Genomic DNA, 18,430 nt, shown 5'->3' with positions numbered 1-18,430 from the left:
CACTCCCCAGGCTCCTTTGCTGAGTCTGCTGCATGCCCTGTGGCTGCAGAGCTCTCCTCTGCCTGCTCACACCAGATTGAGCACTTGAGCTCTGCTCAGTCCACCTCGGAGGAGATCCCCCCTTAGGAGGGAAGTGCTGCAGTGGAGGCCAGCTGTGCCACTGCCGTGCCCACTGCCTGTCCCTGCCTGCAGTCCCAGCACAGCCCCACAGCAGCACTGGCACCAAGTGAGAGGAGCAGCCAGGCCTGACCCCACCAGCAGGGCTCAGCAGGACAGGGCGGCAGTGGCAAGAGAGCAGCTCTGCATGCCCCAGGCGCTGGTGCTCCCTGGCCGTGCTGCTGGGATGGGACTCTTTTCCTCTGCACCCCTGCACACAGACCAGGCAGTGCAAGCTCATTCCTGAAGTACACAGACAGACATGATCTTTGTGTACAGTTGCTGAGCTAGACTTGAAAAATATATACCAAAGTGGAATTGGGATGACCAATATCATTTTAGTGGGTAACATTAACTGAACTAAAACTAAGGAAATCGGTTAATAAAATGCACACACAGAAACAAAAAGAAACAGAATATAGGCTGTTCCTATAATGAGTGACATTAAGACTCATCTGCAGAAGCAGACTGAGCACTTATTCTCCTGAAACACATTAAATCATCAATCTCCACAGGGCTTTCTTGAGCTCCTGGTTCCTCATACTGTAGATGAGAGGATTCAATACTGGAGGCACCACCGAGTATAAAAATGTCACCACCAAGTCCAGGTATGGGGAAGAGATTGATTTAGGCTTCAGGTAGGCAAATATGGAAGTGCTGATAGTCAGAAAGACAACTGCCAGGTGAGGGAGGCACGTGGAAAAGGCTTTGTGCCTGCCCTGCTCAAAGGGAATCCTCAGCACTGCCCTGAAGATCTGCACATAGGAGAAAACAATGAAAACAAAACAACCAAAGGCTGAAGAAAAACTAAACACAAGTGCCCCGACTTCCCTAAGGTAGGCATCTGAGCAGGAGAGCTTGAGGATCTGATGGATTTCACAGAAGAACTGGTCCAAAGCATTGCCGTGGCAGAGGGGCAGGGAAAATGTAGTGGCCGTGTGCAGGACAGCATTGAGAAAGCCACTGCCCCAGGCAGCTGCTGCCATCTGGGCACAAGCTCTGCTGCCCAGGAGGCTCCCATAGTGCAGGGGCATGCAGATGGCAATGTAGCGGTCGTAGGCCATGACAGTGAGAAGACAAAATTCTGATGCAATCAAGAAGACAAACAGAAAGACCTGAGCAGCACATCCTTGATAGGAGATGGCTCTCGTGTCCCAGAGGGATATGGCCATGGCTTTGGGCAGAGTGGTGGAGATGCAGCCCAGGTCGAGGAGGGCGAGGTTGAGGAGGAAGAAGTACATGGGGGTGTGGAGGCGGTGGTCGCAGGCTACAGCGCTGAGGATGAGGCTGTTGCCCAGGAGGGCAGCCAGGTAGATGCCCAGGAAGAGCGCGAAGTGCAGGAGCTGCAGCTCGCGCGTGTCTGCAAATGCCAGCAGCAGGAACTCACTCACTGAGCTGATGTTGGGCATTTGCTGGTTCTGGCCATGCGGTTCTCCCAAGGAGGGAAAAGGCAATAAGAAAATACAACACAATTATCTGTTGATATCTGATTCAATATTGGCCTTTTAAGCAGACATTCGGCATGTTCATTTCATGAGCCCTGACGGATGCTGCCTAAGGTAGTCCATGGGAACAGGGGACTCTTCTGCAGGCAGTGTAGTTAACAGTCCCTACCTATAAAAAAAAATAAAAAATTAAGAGGAACATGGGGTATTGTCAGATCAATTTAACTCATCATATGAAGAAATTTTTACTCCCAAATCACCGAATGGCAGAGAAGGGCTGTGGCAATTTCTTTTTTCTATACTGTCATTCCTGCTGCACTACAAGCAAAGCCTTGTGGATCCTCAGAGTCACAGATACTATTCCTCTAGTGCAGAGTGTACTTCAGAGAGCACAGCCAGTCTGTCCATCCGTTCTGGTCTCAGCTGCCCTGTGCTGGTGGGAGAGAAGAGCAGCGATTGTCCCAGGGAAGTGCCTGAGCCCTCCCTCACACAGCATTTCTGGCAGGAGCTCCCTCTCACTGCCTGCCCATGTCCTTGCTGGGAACTGGTTCTCTGTCCCCATATCTCTTCCCTGTTCATGCTAACAGACCCCATTGCACAAGCTGTGTGCTCACACTCACTCAGATTCCCCTCCACTGCAAGAATCTTAAAGCAAAGAATCCAAAAAAGCCTTTCTCTTCAGACTAACCAAGCCTCAGTATTCCTCCTGAAATGCCCATTCATAAATGCCATTCTCTTAAGTTTCTCCTAGTCCAAATTACAAGAAGAGTGAGACCCATTCCAACAGATGCTATCAGCCATCAGATGTGCCAGCTGTAGAAGACCCCTCTGGCAACCCCACCTGCATCGCCCTGCTGCCAGAGCCTCATGATGCCAAGAGCCTGCAGATGTGTCCTGCCACACGCTGCCCTCTGTTGTTGCGCTCCTCAGTGCCTCCAAGCCCTCTCTCCTTCTCTCCTCTCTGTGTGCCAGCTGCGGTCAGAGCCCCCAGCCCTGCTGCGCTGTGCAGAGGAGCTGCTCCTGGGCACAGCTGTCTCTCTGCACCACGGCCCTCTTGCCACGAGCCCTCTCTGTCCCACGAGCCCGGCCCAGCTCAGCAGCACAGCACCAGCCCAAGGCAATGCAGTCAACCCTCTGGGGGCTTTCCTGATGAGCTCACGAACCTCAGGCACTCAGAGACAATTGAAGACAGCTCTGCTGAAGTCCAAGTCAGAGGCAAGTTTCCTGCAGTGTCCCCCTGAGGGCCAGCACTGACACAGCCTCCCTTGGAGCTTGTTAGAGCAGAACCCTGGTGGCAGTGAGGACAAGGAGACAAAGGCAATGTGAAGGTGACACTGATGTGTAGGAAAACTGGATGTGTGTCAGCAAGCACAAGGGCCAGGCCTTGACCCATGTCCCCTGGGAAGGGAGATCCTTAGCAGTCACACCTGGCTCAGGGCTCTTTGTGGGGCATTAGGAGATGGGGATGTGCATTGCCAAGTGCAGGAGAATGGTACGACCCCTGCTTGGTTCATGAGTGGCAGCGAGGAGACAATGAGGCCCTGATGCTTTAATGATAAGCTGTCTCCTCATGGGCGTCAGTGGCAGAGACAACATTCATAGCCATGGACACAAAGACCTGGTCCTGCTGGGACTTTCAGCCTTGTCACAGCCCTCTACCCTGTCTATACATGGCTTTGCTAGGGACTCCGAGACCTCCACATCATTCCTTTTTGGCTGCAGACCCTTATCTCTGTGGTGTCACAGCAGATCTGAGCTGAGCGTGGTAACTCAGATCTACTTGGTGGCCATGCTCCTCGTAAGTCAGCTCTGTAGGAAGCTGGCCTGGTTCCTCGTGAGCAGGCACCACAGCTCGTATGGCATCCCTCGTGGTGCCCAGACCCTCCTCCTCCTGGGCACTGCTCACTCAGCAGGGTCCCAGTCTGCCCTGATGTGTGGGGTTTCTCTCCCTCTGGTACAGGACTGGGCTCTTCTCCATGTTAAAGTCAAAAGTTTTCTCTAGGCAAAATCCTGCAGATTCTCAAGGTTCACCCACACACAGAATCACACAGAATTTCTAGATTGGAAGAGACCTCAGGATCATCGAGTCCAACCTCTGACCTAACGCTAGCAGTCCCCACTAAACCATATCCCTAAGCTCTACATCTAAACGTCGTTTGAAGACTTCCAGGGATGGTGACTCCACCACTTCCCTGGGCAGCCTGTTCCAATGCCTCACAACCCTTTCAGTGAAGAAGTTCTTCCTAATATCTAACCTAAAACTCCCCTGGCTCAACTTAAGCCCATTCCCCCTCGTCCTGTCACCAGGCACGTGGGAGAACAGACCAACCCCCACCTCTCTACAGCCTCCCTTGAGGTACCTATAGAGAGCGATAAGGTCGCCCCTGAGCCTCCTCTTCTCCAGGCTGAACAAGCCCAGCTCCCTCAGCCGCTCCTCGTAGGACTTGTTCTCCAGGCCCCTCACCAGCTTCGTCGCCCTTCTCTGCACCCGCTCAAGCACCTCGATGTCCTTCTTGTAGCGAGGGGCCCAAAACTGAACACAGTACTCGAGGTGCGGCCTCACCAGAGCTGAGTACAGGGGGACGATCACCTCCCTCGCCCTGCTGGTCACGCTGTTCCTGATACAAGCCAGGATGCCGTTGGCCTTCTTGGCCACCTGAGCACACTGCTGGCTCATATTCAGCCGACTATCCACCATCACTCCCAGGTCCTTCTCTGCCTGGCAGCTCTCCAACCACTCATCTCCCAGCCTGTAGCTCTGCTTGGGGTTATTGCGCCCCAGGTGTAGGACCCGGCACTTGGCCTTGTTGAACTTCATGCAGTTGACCTCAGCCCATCGGTGCAGCCTATCCAGATCCTCCTGCAGAGCCTTCCTACCCTCAAGCAGATCGACACACGCACCTAGCTTGGTGTCATCTGCAAACTTACTGAGGGTGCACTCAATGCCCTCGTCCAGATCATCGATGAAGATATTAAAGAGGACCGGCCCCAGCACCGAGCCCTGGGGGACGCCACTAGTGACTGGCCTCCAACTGGACTTGGCTCCATTCACCACGACTCTTTGGGCCCGGCTATCCAGGCAGTTTCTAACCCAACGAAGCGTACACCAGTCCAAGCCACAAGCAGGCAGTTTCTCAAGGAGAATGCTGTGGGAGACGGTGTCAAAAGCCTTGCTGAAGTCAAGGTAGACCACATCCACAGCCTTTCCCTCGTCCACCCAGCGCGTCACTTAGTCATAGAAGGAGATCAGGTTCGTCAAGCAGGACCTGCCTTTCATAAACCCATGCTGACTGGGCCTGATCACCTGCTTGCCCTGCAAGTGCTGCCTGATGACAGTCACGATAATCTGCTCCATGAGCTTCCCTGGCACTGGAGTCAAACTAACAGGCAGATACTTTCCCAGGTCCCTGACACATGCTTGAGAAGCTGCGGGTGGAAGGAGCCCCCCCGGCATGGCAGGGCACGGCAGGCCAGGGTCCTGCTGCTGCCCAGAGCCTGCTGCCTGGGGCAGGCTGCTCACAGCCCCACACCTCCCCAGGGCACTGCACAGCAAAACTGCAAGGCAAGACCTACCTGAAGGCAGTGCACTTTTCTCTGCTTTCATTTTCCCACCTGTGTGGTGCTTCAGAGGGATAGTAATGGAGTAGTAGTACTAAAGACTAAGGCTTCTTGATCATTGCTGTAGATATAAGGCACCTCACACACCTCAGTGTACAGACAGAACCAACATTACCTTTGTTTTTTCTTAGGGAATTATTTGACCTTCTCATGACCTGCAAACAGGGAGATGTCCCTTGCCAGCAGACTTCTCAGATCACTCCAGGTTCCCTTCTAAGTGTTGCTGCAGACCAGGACTGACTGCCTAAGAGCGCACAGAAGAGCCCCACACTTGTTGTGGCACCCTCAGAGCAACAACCAGACATAAGCTAAGGAGCTGCAGAAAGCTCTTCCTGAAAAGAAAGCGGCACAGACTATTGTGTGGTAAGGTGTTCTATGAGACTTGCAGTGGGTTTTGGTCAGAGAAGTAATTAAATTTTACACTGTCATTTTTTTTCTTTTGGACAGGCTCCCTTGCTCAGAGGCGATAAATGTGTAATGGCAGCTCCATCACTGAGTTCCTCCTGCTGGCATTCACAGACACGCGCGAGCTGCAGCTCCTGACTTTCGGGCTCTTCCTGGGCATCTACCTGGCTGCCCTCCTGGGCAACAGCCTCATCATCACAGCCATAGCCTGCGACCACCGCCTCCACACCCCCATGTACTTCTTCCTCTTCAACCTCGCCCTCCTCGACCTTGGCCTCATCTCCACCACTCTGCCCAAAGCCATGGCAAATTTCCTCTGGAACATGAGGACCATTTCCTATGCAGGATGTGCTGCACAGGTCTTTCTGTTAGTCTTTTTGTTTTCAGCAGAATTTTCCCTTCTCACTCTTACGGCCTACGACCGCTACATTGCCATCTGCAAGCCCCTGCACTATGGGAGCCTCCTGGGCAGCAGAGCCTGTGCCACCATGGCAGCAGCTGCTTGGGGCAGTGGCTTTCTCAATGCTGTACTGCACACTGCCGATGTATTTTCTTTACCTCTCAGCCATGGCAATGCCCTGGACCAATTTTTCTGTCAGATCCCCCAGATCATCAGGCTCTCCTGCTCAGAATCTTACCTATGGGAAATTCAAATTACTATGGCTGTTTTTTTGCTACTGAGTTGGTGTTTTGTTTTGATTATTCTGTCCTATGTGCAGATCTTCAGGGTTGTGCTGAGGATGCCCTCACAGCAGGGACGACACAAAGCCTTCTCCACATGCATCCCTCACTTGACTGTGGTCTCTCTGAATTTCAGCACAGCCATGTTTTCCCACCTGAAGTCCCCCTACATCTCATTCCATACCCTGGACCTTGTAGTGACAGTTCTGTACTTGCTGGTGCCTCCAGCAGTGAACCCCCTCATCTACAGCATGAGGAATCAGGAACTTAAGAATGCTGTGTGGAAACTCAAGACCAACTGTATTTCATAAGCAATAAGCTGCCTGCCCTGTTCTGCAAATCACTCTTAAAGGTATGCATAATAAACAAAGCCTGTCTTATGTTCTTGTGCTGATTATTTTCCCCCCATTTTTATTACAAAAGTTGTCCAGAAAGAAATATAATTCTGCATTTTATTGTGCCTTTTATCCAATTAAAGTTTTTTTTTTTTTGCTGCTCCCGTGGCTTGGTTCCAGTGCTACTGTGGGGCTGTGCTGGGACTGCAGGCAGGGACAGGCAGTGGGCATGGCAGTGACACACCTGGCCTACAGAGAATCATCTCTCTCCTAAAAGGGCTGTGCCTGAAGGCTCACTTCTGCGTTCAGGGCTGCTTTCAGATCCGAACGTGCCCAAGGAAGAGAGTCCAAAGTGGCTCCTCACTCAGCCAGGCTGGGCATCTCTGAGCACCCCATGGCCACAGATGTGGGAGGCGGTCAGTGGCAGGGCCCCCAACAACTGGCTTTGCCCCCCAGCCTGCCCAGCACGGCCCTGCATAGTGCCCCCGTGCCCCAGGCACCACAGCCCCCTGGCTCTGCAGAGCAGCACCGCCAGTTGGGGCTATGGGGAGCATGGCCAGGGGCTGCAGCAGTGGCTGGCCAGGCCAGCACATACGGGCTTACCTGGGAGAGGCTCCCTGGGAGATGGGGTGGCTCAGGAGAAGAGCAGGGCCTGTCCATGTACAGGGGAGACACGGGAACAGGAAACATCTGCTGCTGCTGCTGCCAGCGGGCACATGGTATGCAAGGGAACACGACTGAGCACAAAGGCCATCAGCTATCCCTAGGGGTGTCATGAAAGCCAATGGGGCAGAGAGTGTCCCGAGGTCCCTTCATGCTGAGAGAAACAACCACGGGGCATCTGCCTGAACAGCACGGAACAGTCCAGTTGGAAGGCACCTTCAGACACTGTCTAGTTCAAAGTGCAAGACCTAAATGCGGCTCTGGGATTTGCTTCCTTGAAGCTCCGAGGCTCCTGTGTACCATGTTCTGCCCTGTCTCTGCTGTCCTGCAGGGCAGGGGACAGGGTGGTGACAGCAAAGGGATTCCTTTGGCTGTGGAAGACACAAGGAGTCAAGGGAGAGGACAGGGCAAGGCAGCAAAGGCAGCACGAGCAGTGGTTTTGGTGCACGGCCATGTTTGTGCCAGGAGCCTAAGTGGGCAGCAGCTGGCAGGAGGCAAGGGGAGGCCAGGAAGCGCCTCCTCAGGCCGCTCCTGCCAGCAGAGACAAGGCCACAGCTGAGGGGAGGGGAGGGGGCTGGAAGGGTGGTGGTGAGGTCCCTGCCGTTGCGTGGCCTGGCTGTCACACAGGAGATGTGCTGGCCAGAAGGCCTTGTGAGGTCACTTTGCGCCTCACAGAGCACCCCAAGGCAGCAGGGATGGCACTGGAGAGGCGGGTGGCAGAGCCCAGCCAGGAGCTGGCTGGAGGTCCCCTCTGCTGCAGCCGCCTGACGGAGCGTGACAGGAGGAGGGCAGGCAGGGCTTGTGGCAACCACACTCACGGTTGCCTTGCCACAGGCTGTTGCAGAGCTCGGGGCATGGCCACCGCAGCCCCAGCCCCTCACAAGGCACCGCAGCTGCTGGGACAAAAGCTCCTCAGCCTCCCCAGCAGCCCCAGGTCCAGGGTCAGCCACGGCACCAGGAAATGGAGGTCTGTGAGATGCCGGCACCCCTGCTGCCAGGTCCAACAGAGCCCTAGCACAGAGCGCCTGTGCCCCTCTGGGCCAGTCCCTCTGCCCAGGCCAGAGCAAGAGGTACTCAGTACTTGAGGGGTGGCCTCACCAGAGCAGAGTACAGGGAGAGAAGCCTTCACCTGGTCCTTCTGGTTACACTGCTGCTGAAAATAGCCAGAATGCCATTGGCCTTCTTGGCCACCTGGGCACACTTCTGGCTCATGTTCAGGTAAGTGTTGACCAACATTCCTAGATCCTTTCCCTCTGTGCAGACTGTAGTGCTGCATGGGTTTTAGGGCCGGAACTTTTCAATATTTTTATCAACGATCTGGATGTAGGAATAGAAGGTATTTTGAGCAAGTTTGCTGATGACACCAAACTTGGAGGAGTTGTGGACTCGAATGAGGGTGGAAAGGCCTTGCAGAGGGATCTGGATAGGTTGGAGAGCTGGGTGATCACCAACCGCATGAAGTTCAATAAGAGCAAGTGCCAGGTCCTGCACCTGGGACGCGGAAACCCTGGCTGCACGTACAGACTGGGCGATGAGACGCTGGAGAGCAGCCTAGAAGAGAGGGATCTGGGGGTCGTGGTAGACAGCAAGTTGAATATGAGCCAGCAGTGTGCCCTGGCAGCCAGGAGGGCCAACCGTGTCCTGGGGTACATCAAGCACGGCATTGCTAGTAGGCCAAGGGAGGTGATTGTCCCGCTCTACTCTGTGCCGGTGCGGCCTCACCTCGAGTACTGTGTGCAGTTCTGGGCACCACAGTATAAAAAGGACATGAAACTGTTGGAGAGTGTCCAGAGGAGGGCTACGAAGATGGTGAAAGGCCTGGAGGGGAAGACGTACGAAGAACGGCTGAGGTCACTGGGCCTGTTCAGCCTGGAGAAGAGGAGGCTGAGGGGAGACCTCATCGCAGTCTACAACATCCTCGTAAGGGGATGTCAAGAGGCAGGAGACCTTTTCTCCGTTAACACCAGTGACAGGACCCGCGGGAACGAGGTTAAGCTGAGGCAGGGGAAATTTAGGCTTGACGTCAGGAGGGGGTTCTTCACAGAGAGGGTGGTTGCACACTGGAACAGGCTCCCCAGGGAAGTGGTCACTGCACCGAGCCTGTCTGAATTTAAGAAGAGATTGGACTGTGCTCTTAGTCACGTGGTCTGAACTTTTGGGTAGACCTGTGCGGTGTCAAGAGTTGGACTTGATGATCCTTAAGGGTCCCTTCCAACTCAGGATATTCTGTGATTCTATGGGTTTGTTGTAGTCGAATTGCAGGACCCAGCAATTAGCCATGTTGAACCTCAACCCCTTGTTCCTCTGCCCATCGATCCAACCTGTCCAGGTCATTCTTCAGGACCTTCCTCCCCTCTGTCGGATCAACATTTTCCCCCAGCTTGGTGTCATCTGCAAACTTACTGAGGGTGCACTCAATTCCCTAGTCCAAGTCATCAATAAAGATATTAAAGTGGATGCGCCCCAACACCGATCTCTGGGGAACACCACTGATGACTGGTCGCCAGCTGGACTTCAGTCCGTTCACTACTGCTCTCTGGGCCTGGCCATCCAGCCAGGTTTTAACCCAGAAAAACATGTACCTGTCCAAGCCATGGGCCTCCAGCTTCTCTAGGAGAATCCTGTGGGAGACCATGTCAAAGGCCTTGCTGAAGTCTAGGTAGACTATGTTAATAGCCTTTCCCTCAGCCACCAGGAGGGTCACCCAGTCATAGAAGGAGATGAGGTTGGTCAGGCAGGACTTGACTTTCATGAACCCATGCTGACTGGGCTTGATCCCCATGTTGTCCTGCAGATGCTACGATTGCATTCAAGATGACCTGTTCCATCACCTTTAATGGCACCGAGGCTGTAATTCCACAGTTCCTCCTTACAACACTTCCTATAAATGGACATCACATTAACAAGTCTTCAGTCATCCAGGACCTCTCCAGATGACCATGACCACTGTTAGATGATGGAAAGCAACCCAGCAATCACATCTGCCAGCTCTCTCAGCACCTTAAGGTGCATCCCATCAGGGCCCATAGATTGCCTAAAAAACTTCTAACCCATTCCTCTTCAAAACTCTTCCTCCCTCCAGGTTTTCTCTCTTGCTTCCAGGCTCGGTAGTGCATGGGGGTTAGCCTTAACAGTGAAGACTGAGGCAAAGAAGACATTCAGTAATTCCGCCTTCTCTGTGTCCACCATCACCAAGGCACCTGCCTCATTTAGCAGCAGTACACACACATTTTTCTGTCTTCCTATTGCTGCTGATGTATTTGAAAAAGCCCTTCTTTTTGTCCTTGATGTCTCTTGCCAAATTTAATTCTAACCATCTTCGTCACCCTCCTCTGGGCACTCTCCAACAGTTTAATGTCCGTCTTGTACTGTGGTGCCCAGAACTGCACACAGTACTGGAGGCGAGACTGCACTAGTGCAGAGTAGAGCGGGACAAGCATTTCCCTTGACTGACTAGCGATGCCGTGCTTGATGCACCCCAGGATACGGTTGGTCCTCCTGGCTGCCAGGGCACACTGCTGGCTCATATTCAACTTGCTGTCAACCACAACCCCCAGATCCCTCTCTGTGGGGCTGCTCTCCAGTGTCTTGTCGCCCAGTCTTTACGTATAGCCAGGGTTGCCCCGTCTCAGGTGCAGGACCGGGCAGTTGCTCTTTTTAAACTTCTTGTGGCTGGTGATCGCCCAGCTCTCCAATCTGTCCAGATCTCTCTATAAGACCTTTCCACCCTCAACAGTCCACAACTCCTCCAAGTTTAGTGTCATCAGCAAATTTGCTCAAAACACCTAGTCCTATATCCAAATCGTTTATGAAAACATTGAAGAGGACTGGCCCTAAAATAGAGCCTTGGGGGACTGCACTGGTGACCGTCTGCCATTACCGGCATTTACCACACCCCTTTGTGCCCTGCCCATCAGCCAATTGCTCACCCATTGTATGATGGTTTTGTTTAGTTTTATGCTGGACATTTTGTCCAGTAGGATCCTATGGGAATCCATGTCAAAAAACTTGCTGAAGTCCAAAAAGATCACATCGGCTGGTTTCCCTTGATTGACTAAATGGGTGATCTTATCATAAAAGGAAATCAAATTTATCAAACAGGACCGACCCTTCATGAACCCATGTTGGCTGGGATCAATGACTGCACTGCCCTCCAGGTGCACTTCAATAACTTCAAGGATAATCTTCTCCATAATTTTACCAGTCACTGACCTGAGACTGACAGGCCTGTAGTTGCTAGGGTCTTTTTTATTGCCCTTTTGGAATATTGGTACAAAAAGGGCAAGAAAGTATCAGGGAGAGTTGAGGATAAGATGACGTGCACACCCGAGTTCCTGATCCCAAATCCTTGAAGTCCCTTTTGATTGCTCACAGGCTATGCGTTGCCACTCCTTCTCCTCCCAGATGTAGGACGAGCAATTGGTAACTGTCTGAGGGTTGAACCAAGCTGGGAAGCCTCCTTGTGATGTCCTTAAACCAGGCCCCAGGAAGGCAGCAGACTTCCCTTAGAGGAGGGTCCCTTCTACATATTGGACCCTCTGTTCCGCTGATTGATAAATCACCCTCAACTAAAACTCACCTTTTCTTCCTGCTGCCTGTGGTCACTATACAGGGGGTTGGCTTTTCCAATGCTGGCAATATCTCTGGTGGAGAGGGATTGTAGCCTTTTCCATCCATCGACTGCCTTTCAGCCTCCAAGGCCTTATACCTGTTGCTCAGGTCTACCTGATAGTGTCATATGGGTGAAGGCGGGTTTTGCCCGCCACCTCGAGCCTGGACTTGTTTCCATTCATTCATATCCTTCTGCCTTGTGTCTGTTGAGGGATGGATACTGCATTCCCTTTGTGTTGGGGAATTCCTGGTGCCTGTTCTTGTTCCACAGAGGCCAGAGGTGGGCATCAACAGTCTATCTCCCTCTCTGAATCCTAGATGTTCATAAGTTTTACAACCTCTTTTCATAGCTCAGCTACCATGCAGAGCAGGTCTTCCACCTGCTCGTATCTCACTCAATTGCTGTCCCTGCAGCGGCCCAATGGCAGTGTGAAGCTTTGGCACTCCCTGCAGCCTGACACCTGGACAGCTGAGTACTTTTTTGGAAGCTCAGTTTGGGTCTCCACCTCCTTTCTGGAAGTGTGAAGGTGGCCTTCTGCTGTTTGCCATGAGCGGTCTGTCACAGGAGCTCGCTGCAGCACCCTGCTTGCATGAACTGCCACACAGACTGCCACAACATGCCCTGACTGGCACCTAATGCCTTGTTTGCCTGCTCTGTGCACAGCATTCATGGTTGCTCGAGCTCCCTAGGGTCTCCTGATTGGCTCCCTAGGGGCTGCCTTCGTACTACAGAGGGGGCGCTCCTGAAGGGAAACCCCTGCACCCTGCAGGCCCCCGCTCCTATGCAGAAGGTGTCTGCCCCGGAGCCGATCACCTCAGCAAGTTAGAGTCATTATAATTGGGTTAAATTGGTTTAAATACACAGGCACAATGAATAATGAGGTTTAATGGTGAAGCACAATTCTAATAAAACTGGGGAAAAAATACCACAAAAGAAGAATATAAAGCAGGCTTCGCCTATCATGAGTAACATTATGAGCGATTTTCAGAAAAATGCAGTCAGCTTATGGCTTATGAAATACACTCAGTCATCAGTTTCCACATTACATCCTTGAGGTCCTGGTTCCTCAAGCTGTAGATGAGGGGGTTTGCTGCTGGAGGCACCACCGAGTACAGAACTGCCAGCGCCAGGTCCAGGGAAGGGCTGGAAGCAGGGCTCCCCTAATCCTGGTCAGAATCTTCTTCGTTTCTGTGTTTGAAGGACTGCCTGCTGGAAGTTGGAGCAGCAAACTTTTCAAGGAATACCTTTTTCATGATTGTTTTCTTTTGCAACTCACGTACCCGTGCCTCTAGGATCGCGGTAAATTTTCCATCCCATTTTCTCATGTCCTCTCCATGGTCTCGTAGGTAAAACCACAGGGTGGCACGGGGTGAGTACCCACCATATCGTCTTCCTTGTGTGGATGAACGCCTACCCCTGATAGCTGAGACACTGCTCTGTACAGGTACGGAGGAGAATAATCTCTCTTCAAGTTGGTGAACCTTTTCAGAAAGTTTCTCCACAGTGTTCTCTTTTGGTCGGTGGACACTGGTTGGTTCAGGTTGGGGAGGAAGATAGATTCTCTTTAAGTTGGTGGAACTCTTCAGAAAGTTTCTCCACAGCTGAGACGCAGGCCTGTAAGGAAGAGGAGAGACTTTCTTCGTACTGCCGGAGTTGTTTAGCCACTTCATCCACTGTGGGTTCCTCATCCTCTTTCCAGGCCATTATTGCCAAGGAGCTGGCATATGATGATGGTGCACTCCGTACAAACTTCCGCCACATGGGTCGTGTACGCCTGACTTCATCTGGATCTGTGGATGTTTGTCTGAGGTCTGGATCCTCATAAATCACTTCCCGTACGGCTAATTCCCTCAGGTACTGGATTCCCTTCTCCATAGTGGTCCACTTGCCTGGTAGACATAAAAGTTCTTCCTTGAAGGGATACCTTTCCCTCACAGCTGAGAGGAGACGCCTCCAGAGGCTGTGAGATTGTGCTCCATCTGCAATTGCTTTGTCAATGCCTGCGTCTCTAGCAAGGGATCCCAGTCGCTTGGCTTCCCTGCCATCTAATTCCACACAATTGGCTCCAGTGTCCCAGCATCGGAGCAGCCAGGTGACAAGCTGCTCACCTATACAGCGACCAAAATCTTTTCGCACATCTCGTAACTCACGCTCGTTTAGGCTTCGGGTAGTTACTGTTGATTTTTCGGCATCCTCGTCTTCCTCCTCCTGAACCCTTGATGGCCCAGCGTCGTCGTCGTCTCCGTCGTCTCTATACCTAGATTTGGCAGAAGATTCTCTGCGTTCTAAACGACCTGAATCTCTATACCATTTTTTCACCTTCTCTACAGGGGCAGCTTGCACTGCTACTGCTCGTTTCTCTGACCTTGTTGTAGGGTCTGCCACAGAGGTTGGAATACCCTCTGCAGGGTCAACTTGCACTGCTACAGCTCGTTTCTCTGACCCAGCTACAGGAGCTGGAGCGGCTGCAGGAGCTGAAGCAGCTGCAGGAACCGGAGCTGGAGCAGCTGCAGGAGCTGGAACTGGTGCGGCTGCAGGAGCTTGAACTGGAGCGGCTGCAGGAACTGGAGCTGGAGCGGCTGCAGGAACCGGAGCTGGAGCGGCTGCAGGAGCTGGAACTGGAGCAGCTGCAGGAGCTGGGACTGGAGCAGCTGCAGGAGCTGGGACTGGAGCAGCTGCAGGAACCAGAGCTGGAGCGGCTGCAGGAACTGGAGCTGGAGCGGCTGCAGGAACTGGGACTGGGGCAGCTTCAGGAGCTGGGACTGGGGCGGCTTCAGGAGCTGGGACTGGAGCGGCTGCAGGAACTGGGACTGGAGCGGCTTCAGGAGTTGGGACTAGAGCGGCTGCAGGAGCTGGGACTGGAGCAGCTTCAGGAGCTGGGACTGGAGCGGCTGCAGGAACTGGGACTGGAGTGGCTGCAGGAGCTGGGATTGGAGCATCTGCAGAAGCTGGGACTGGAGCGGCTGCAGAGTCCACCGTAGGGGTCACAGTGGCCGTTGGATCTGTCACGGGACTTGGAGTGGCCGCAGGGTCTGTCACTAAGTTGATAGCAGTATCCATGGCAGCTCGATAGGCATGAGCCAGGCCCCAGCATGTTACAATGATTTGTGTTACTTTGGAACTTCCCGAATCGCGACACCTTTTATTCAAGCATTCTGCCAGTTTTTGAGGATTTTGCACTTGTTCAGGGGTGAATTTCCAAAACACTGGGGGTGCCAACTGCTCTAGATGCCTGCCCATATCCTCCCATACTCCCTGCCACCCACAACTATACTGCCTCCGGGCAGATCTCTGGATGAGCTTCCTAAGTAGTTGTTTAACTTTAAGCAGAACCTGAAGTGCATTCAGGAGGCAGAACAATAGGACTATGCTGGTCTGAGTATCTCAAGGCTATTCAATATCTTGGAGAGCTATTGTAATAAGCTTGGAGGATAAGAGGGTGGTGAAGGAGGAAGGGAGAGTGATCAAGGAGGATACAGGGGTGGTGAAGGAGAAAGGGAGAGTGATCAAGCAAGAAAAATTATCTTCCCCTTTCCCCTCCACAGATTGACTCCCTAATGAAAAAAGGCAACAGATATAATTGCTAATAGTTTCCAAAATACAGTTTCCAAAGTATAGAATCGAAGATGTTACTGAGTACAAATACCAGGTTAGAGTCATGGCCAGATATTTCATCATCTCATAAGCCACTGATACAACACACAGTACCATAATGGTCTGAAACCAGGGCCCAGAGAGGATAAACAACATGACAGAGAGCACATACGGAAAATAACGTGCTATAATACTCAATTTGGAAAACGGGCACAGCAGAGTTGAGATTAAAGCAATCAGCATTATGACAAGTGACTATTAAGCAGGTCTAATACTTATACCAATTTTAGTTTAACACACTCTGGTCAGATCTGCCGTTATCTCAACCTTTCGGGCCCCACGTTGGGCGCCAAAAAGACTGTCGTGGTTTAACCCGGCTGGCAGCTAAACACCACGCAGCCGTTCGCTCACCCTCCCCCCTCCCTCTCTGGGACGGGGGAGAGAAATGGAAAGTGAAGCCCGTGAGTTGAGATAAAGACAGTTTAATAAGACAGGAAAATAATAATAATAATAATAATAATAATAATAATAATAATAATAATAATAATAATAATAATAATAATAATAATACAATGATGATAATAGTACTACTAATAATAATATGTGCAAACAAGTGATGCACAATGCAATTGCTCACCACCCGCTGACCGATGCCCAGCTTAACCCCGAGCAGTCCGGCCCCCTCCCCCCGGCTAGCCACCCCTATCTATTGTTTAGCATGACGTCAGATGGTATGGAATACCCCTTTGGCTAGTTCGGGTCACCTGTCCTGGGTCTGTCCCCTCCCAGCTCTTACTGCACCCCCAGCCTGCCTGTTGGCAGGACAGAGCAAAAGTCTGAGGTGTCCTTGGCTTGGTATAAGCACTGCTCTGCAACAATTAAAACATCGGGGTGTTATCAGCACTCTTCTCATCCTAAGCCAAAACACAGCATTCCACCAGCTACTAGGAAGAAAATTAATTCTGTTCTAACTGAAACCAGGACACATACTCAAGCGATCTACTAGGAGCACTGTGAAGAAGGAGGCAGAAAGAGCATGCTCAGCATTGACCTCACCTGGAAGGCATTTGACTTTGGAACAAATACTTTTCCAGTTGCCTAGACAGCATCTATAGTGTGCTTTGTCATCAATACTGGGGACAAATTCATCAGTCTAACAATTAGATGTATATTGAGGTAGAACAACAAAGAAGTATGACAGCATTATAATTTTTGCAGAAAGAGAATTCTTTCCCCTTAAACCCAATGCAAATGTGGAGACTATTTACATGGGTTCCACGGAAGGACAAAGTCCAATCCACTTCCTTAGCACCACCAAGCTCTTACGTTTTAACATTATATGTGGTTTGGTTTTTTAAGTTAAACAAGTTTAATTTAGAAAGTTATGCATGTACTTAAACATCATGAATTATATTTAGAAAACATCTTACCTTTATATCCAAAGTGATATCAAGAAATGCCTCATACGTATCTGAAACTGCTTTGCAATTCAAGCACTTCACTGGAAGCAAAATATAAATGCTTAACATTATGTGAAGGAGACTAACTGTCCAAATTCAAGTTGTTGACAGATACTACTTTAGACAAACTACAGACTGCTTTACTACCGACAAAAGACACAGATCAGTTCTAAGGACAGGAATATTTTTTCAAGTACCTCTCGATCTTAGAAATCCTCCAAATATTTGATGAATGATGGTGGTAGCTTGAGAAGATCTGTCCAATCTGGAAATAAATTATAATCAGACCTCAGAAGATTTAAGGCACAGAGTTAACTCTTCAAAGAGTTTGATGAAAACCAAGGATGATGTAGACTTTCGTTGCTGATAGTAAATAAGGCACTAAAAGGTGCTAGAGATCATTTTTGAGAGTAAATAAAGGACTAGAAGGTGCTAGAGAATGTATGAAAGTGAACTTGTTTATGCTTACTCGGTGCTTCCGTTCAAGCACGCTTCCTGCATAGCATCAACAGTATAGCGCAAGAACTCGTGTGCGTCTTCTTGACTGCCAAAACGGAAATGTTGTCCTATTCCTAAATAAGAAGATGATAGTATTGACCTCATTTAAAAATGAAATCATTCTTGTATTTCTAAAATCTCTCTTCATTTGAGTGTTAAAACCACTTAGACACATCAAATAATTATTTGAAGATTACAAGCTATCGAAAAGAAACACATCTGAAGCCACTTACGACTGAGATTACTGATAACATGCGTAGGCTCGATGGCATCAACAGTGCAACGCAGGGCCTGGTTAATGTGAGTCTCCATCGTGCACATCATGCAAAAATCTTGTTCACGACCTGAAGAGTGAAAGAACAAAGCATCCCAGTCCAGCGAAATATCCACAACTACAAACATCTAAGTACAATTTAAACTATAGATACAATATCCACTCTCCTTGCTACATTCTATTCTCCCAAGATGCCAATGTCCCAACAGTCTTGTAACATTTCATTTCACACAACTTTACAGAATAAAAATATCCACTAAGCCTGTATTCAAATGCATTTTGTGATGAGAAATCTAAAAGACTACTGCAAAGTCGCAGTTGTAAAGGCTGACAGGAATGTGAACTCCACAGGCTGCAAAATGTATTACTCTCTAAAATTACTACTAAATGCATTACTGTCCAATGCACTTCATTATTCCCATGAAGCAATAAATGATCCTTTAATAAACAAACAAACAAACAAATAACTAAATAAATAAACCATGGTGCATTAATTGCACTCCATATGCTATTCGGAGCCCACTGCTAATACAGTGCTCAAAGCCAGCTTCTACAGGTAAAATCAGGCAAATAAGCTTATCTCACAGAATCACTGCTGTTCTTTCACCTTCAGAGCTATCCAACAGATTCAAAATACTGTTAGAAAGTACTCACATGACTGGCTGTGCTCAAGAGAAAGCATGTAATTG

General features: G+C 50.6%; 2 protein-coding genes across 2 annotated transcripts in view; both read right to left on the bottom strand.

Annotated features, from left to right (window-relative positions):
* Window positions 1-650: 650 nt before the first annotated feature.
* LOC311216334 (olfactory receptor 14C36-like) lies at window positions 651-1,565 on the bottom strand (the record flags this gene model as incomplete). Its single annotated transcript, XM_084297878.1, has 1 exon — window positions 651-1,565. The coding sequence occupies one exon, from the start codon at window positions 1,563-1,565 to the stop codon at window positions 651-653; it is 915 nt and encodes a 304-aa protein (XP_084154004.1).
* Window positions 1,566-12,925: 11,360 nt separating this feature from the next.
* Window positions 12,926-18,430, bottom strand: part of LOC311216333 (olfactory receptor 14C36-like) — a gene marked incomplete at both ends in the record, with an annotated part of 60,411 nt that continues 54,906 nt past the window's right edge. Inside the window, one exon of the mRNA XM_084297877.1 lies at window positions 12,926-13,058. Coding sequence (XP_084154003.1) covers window positions 12,926-13,058 — 133 coding nt within the window. The remainder of the gene's footprint in view (window positions 13,059-18,430) is intronic.

Source organism: Netta rufina (assembly GCF_964035555.1).
Source record: "Netta rufina genome assembly, chromosome: 18".
NCBI classification, from domain to species: domain Eukaryota; kingdom Metazoa; phylum Chordata; class Aves; order Anseriformes; family Anatidae; genus Netta; species Netta rufina.
The sequence above is the reverse complement of the archived record's forward strand: the minus strand, read 5'-3'. Positions and strand labels throughout refer to the sequence as shown.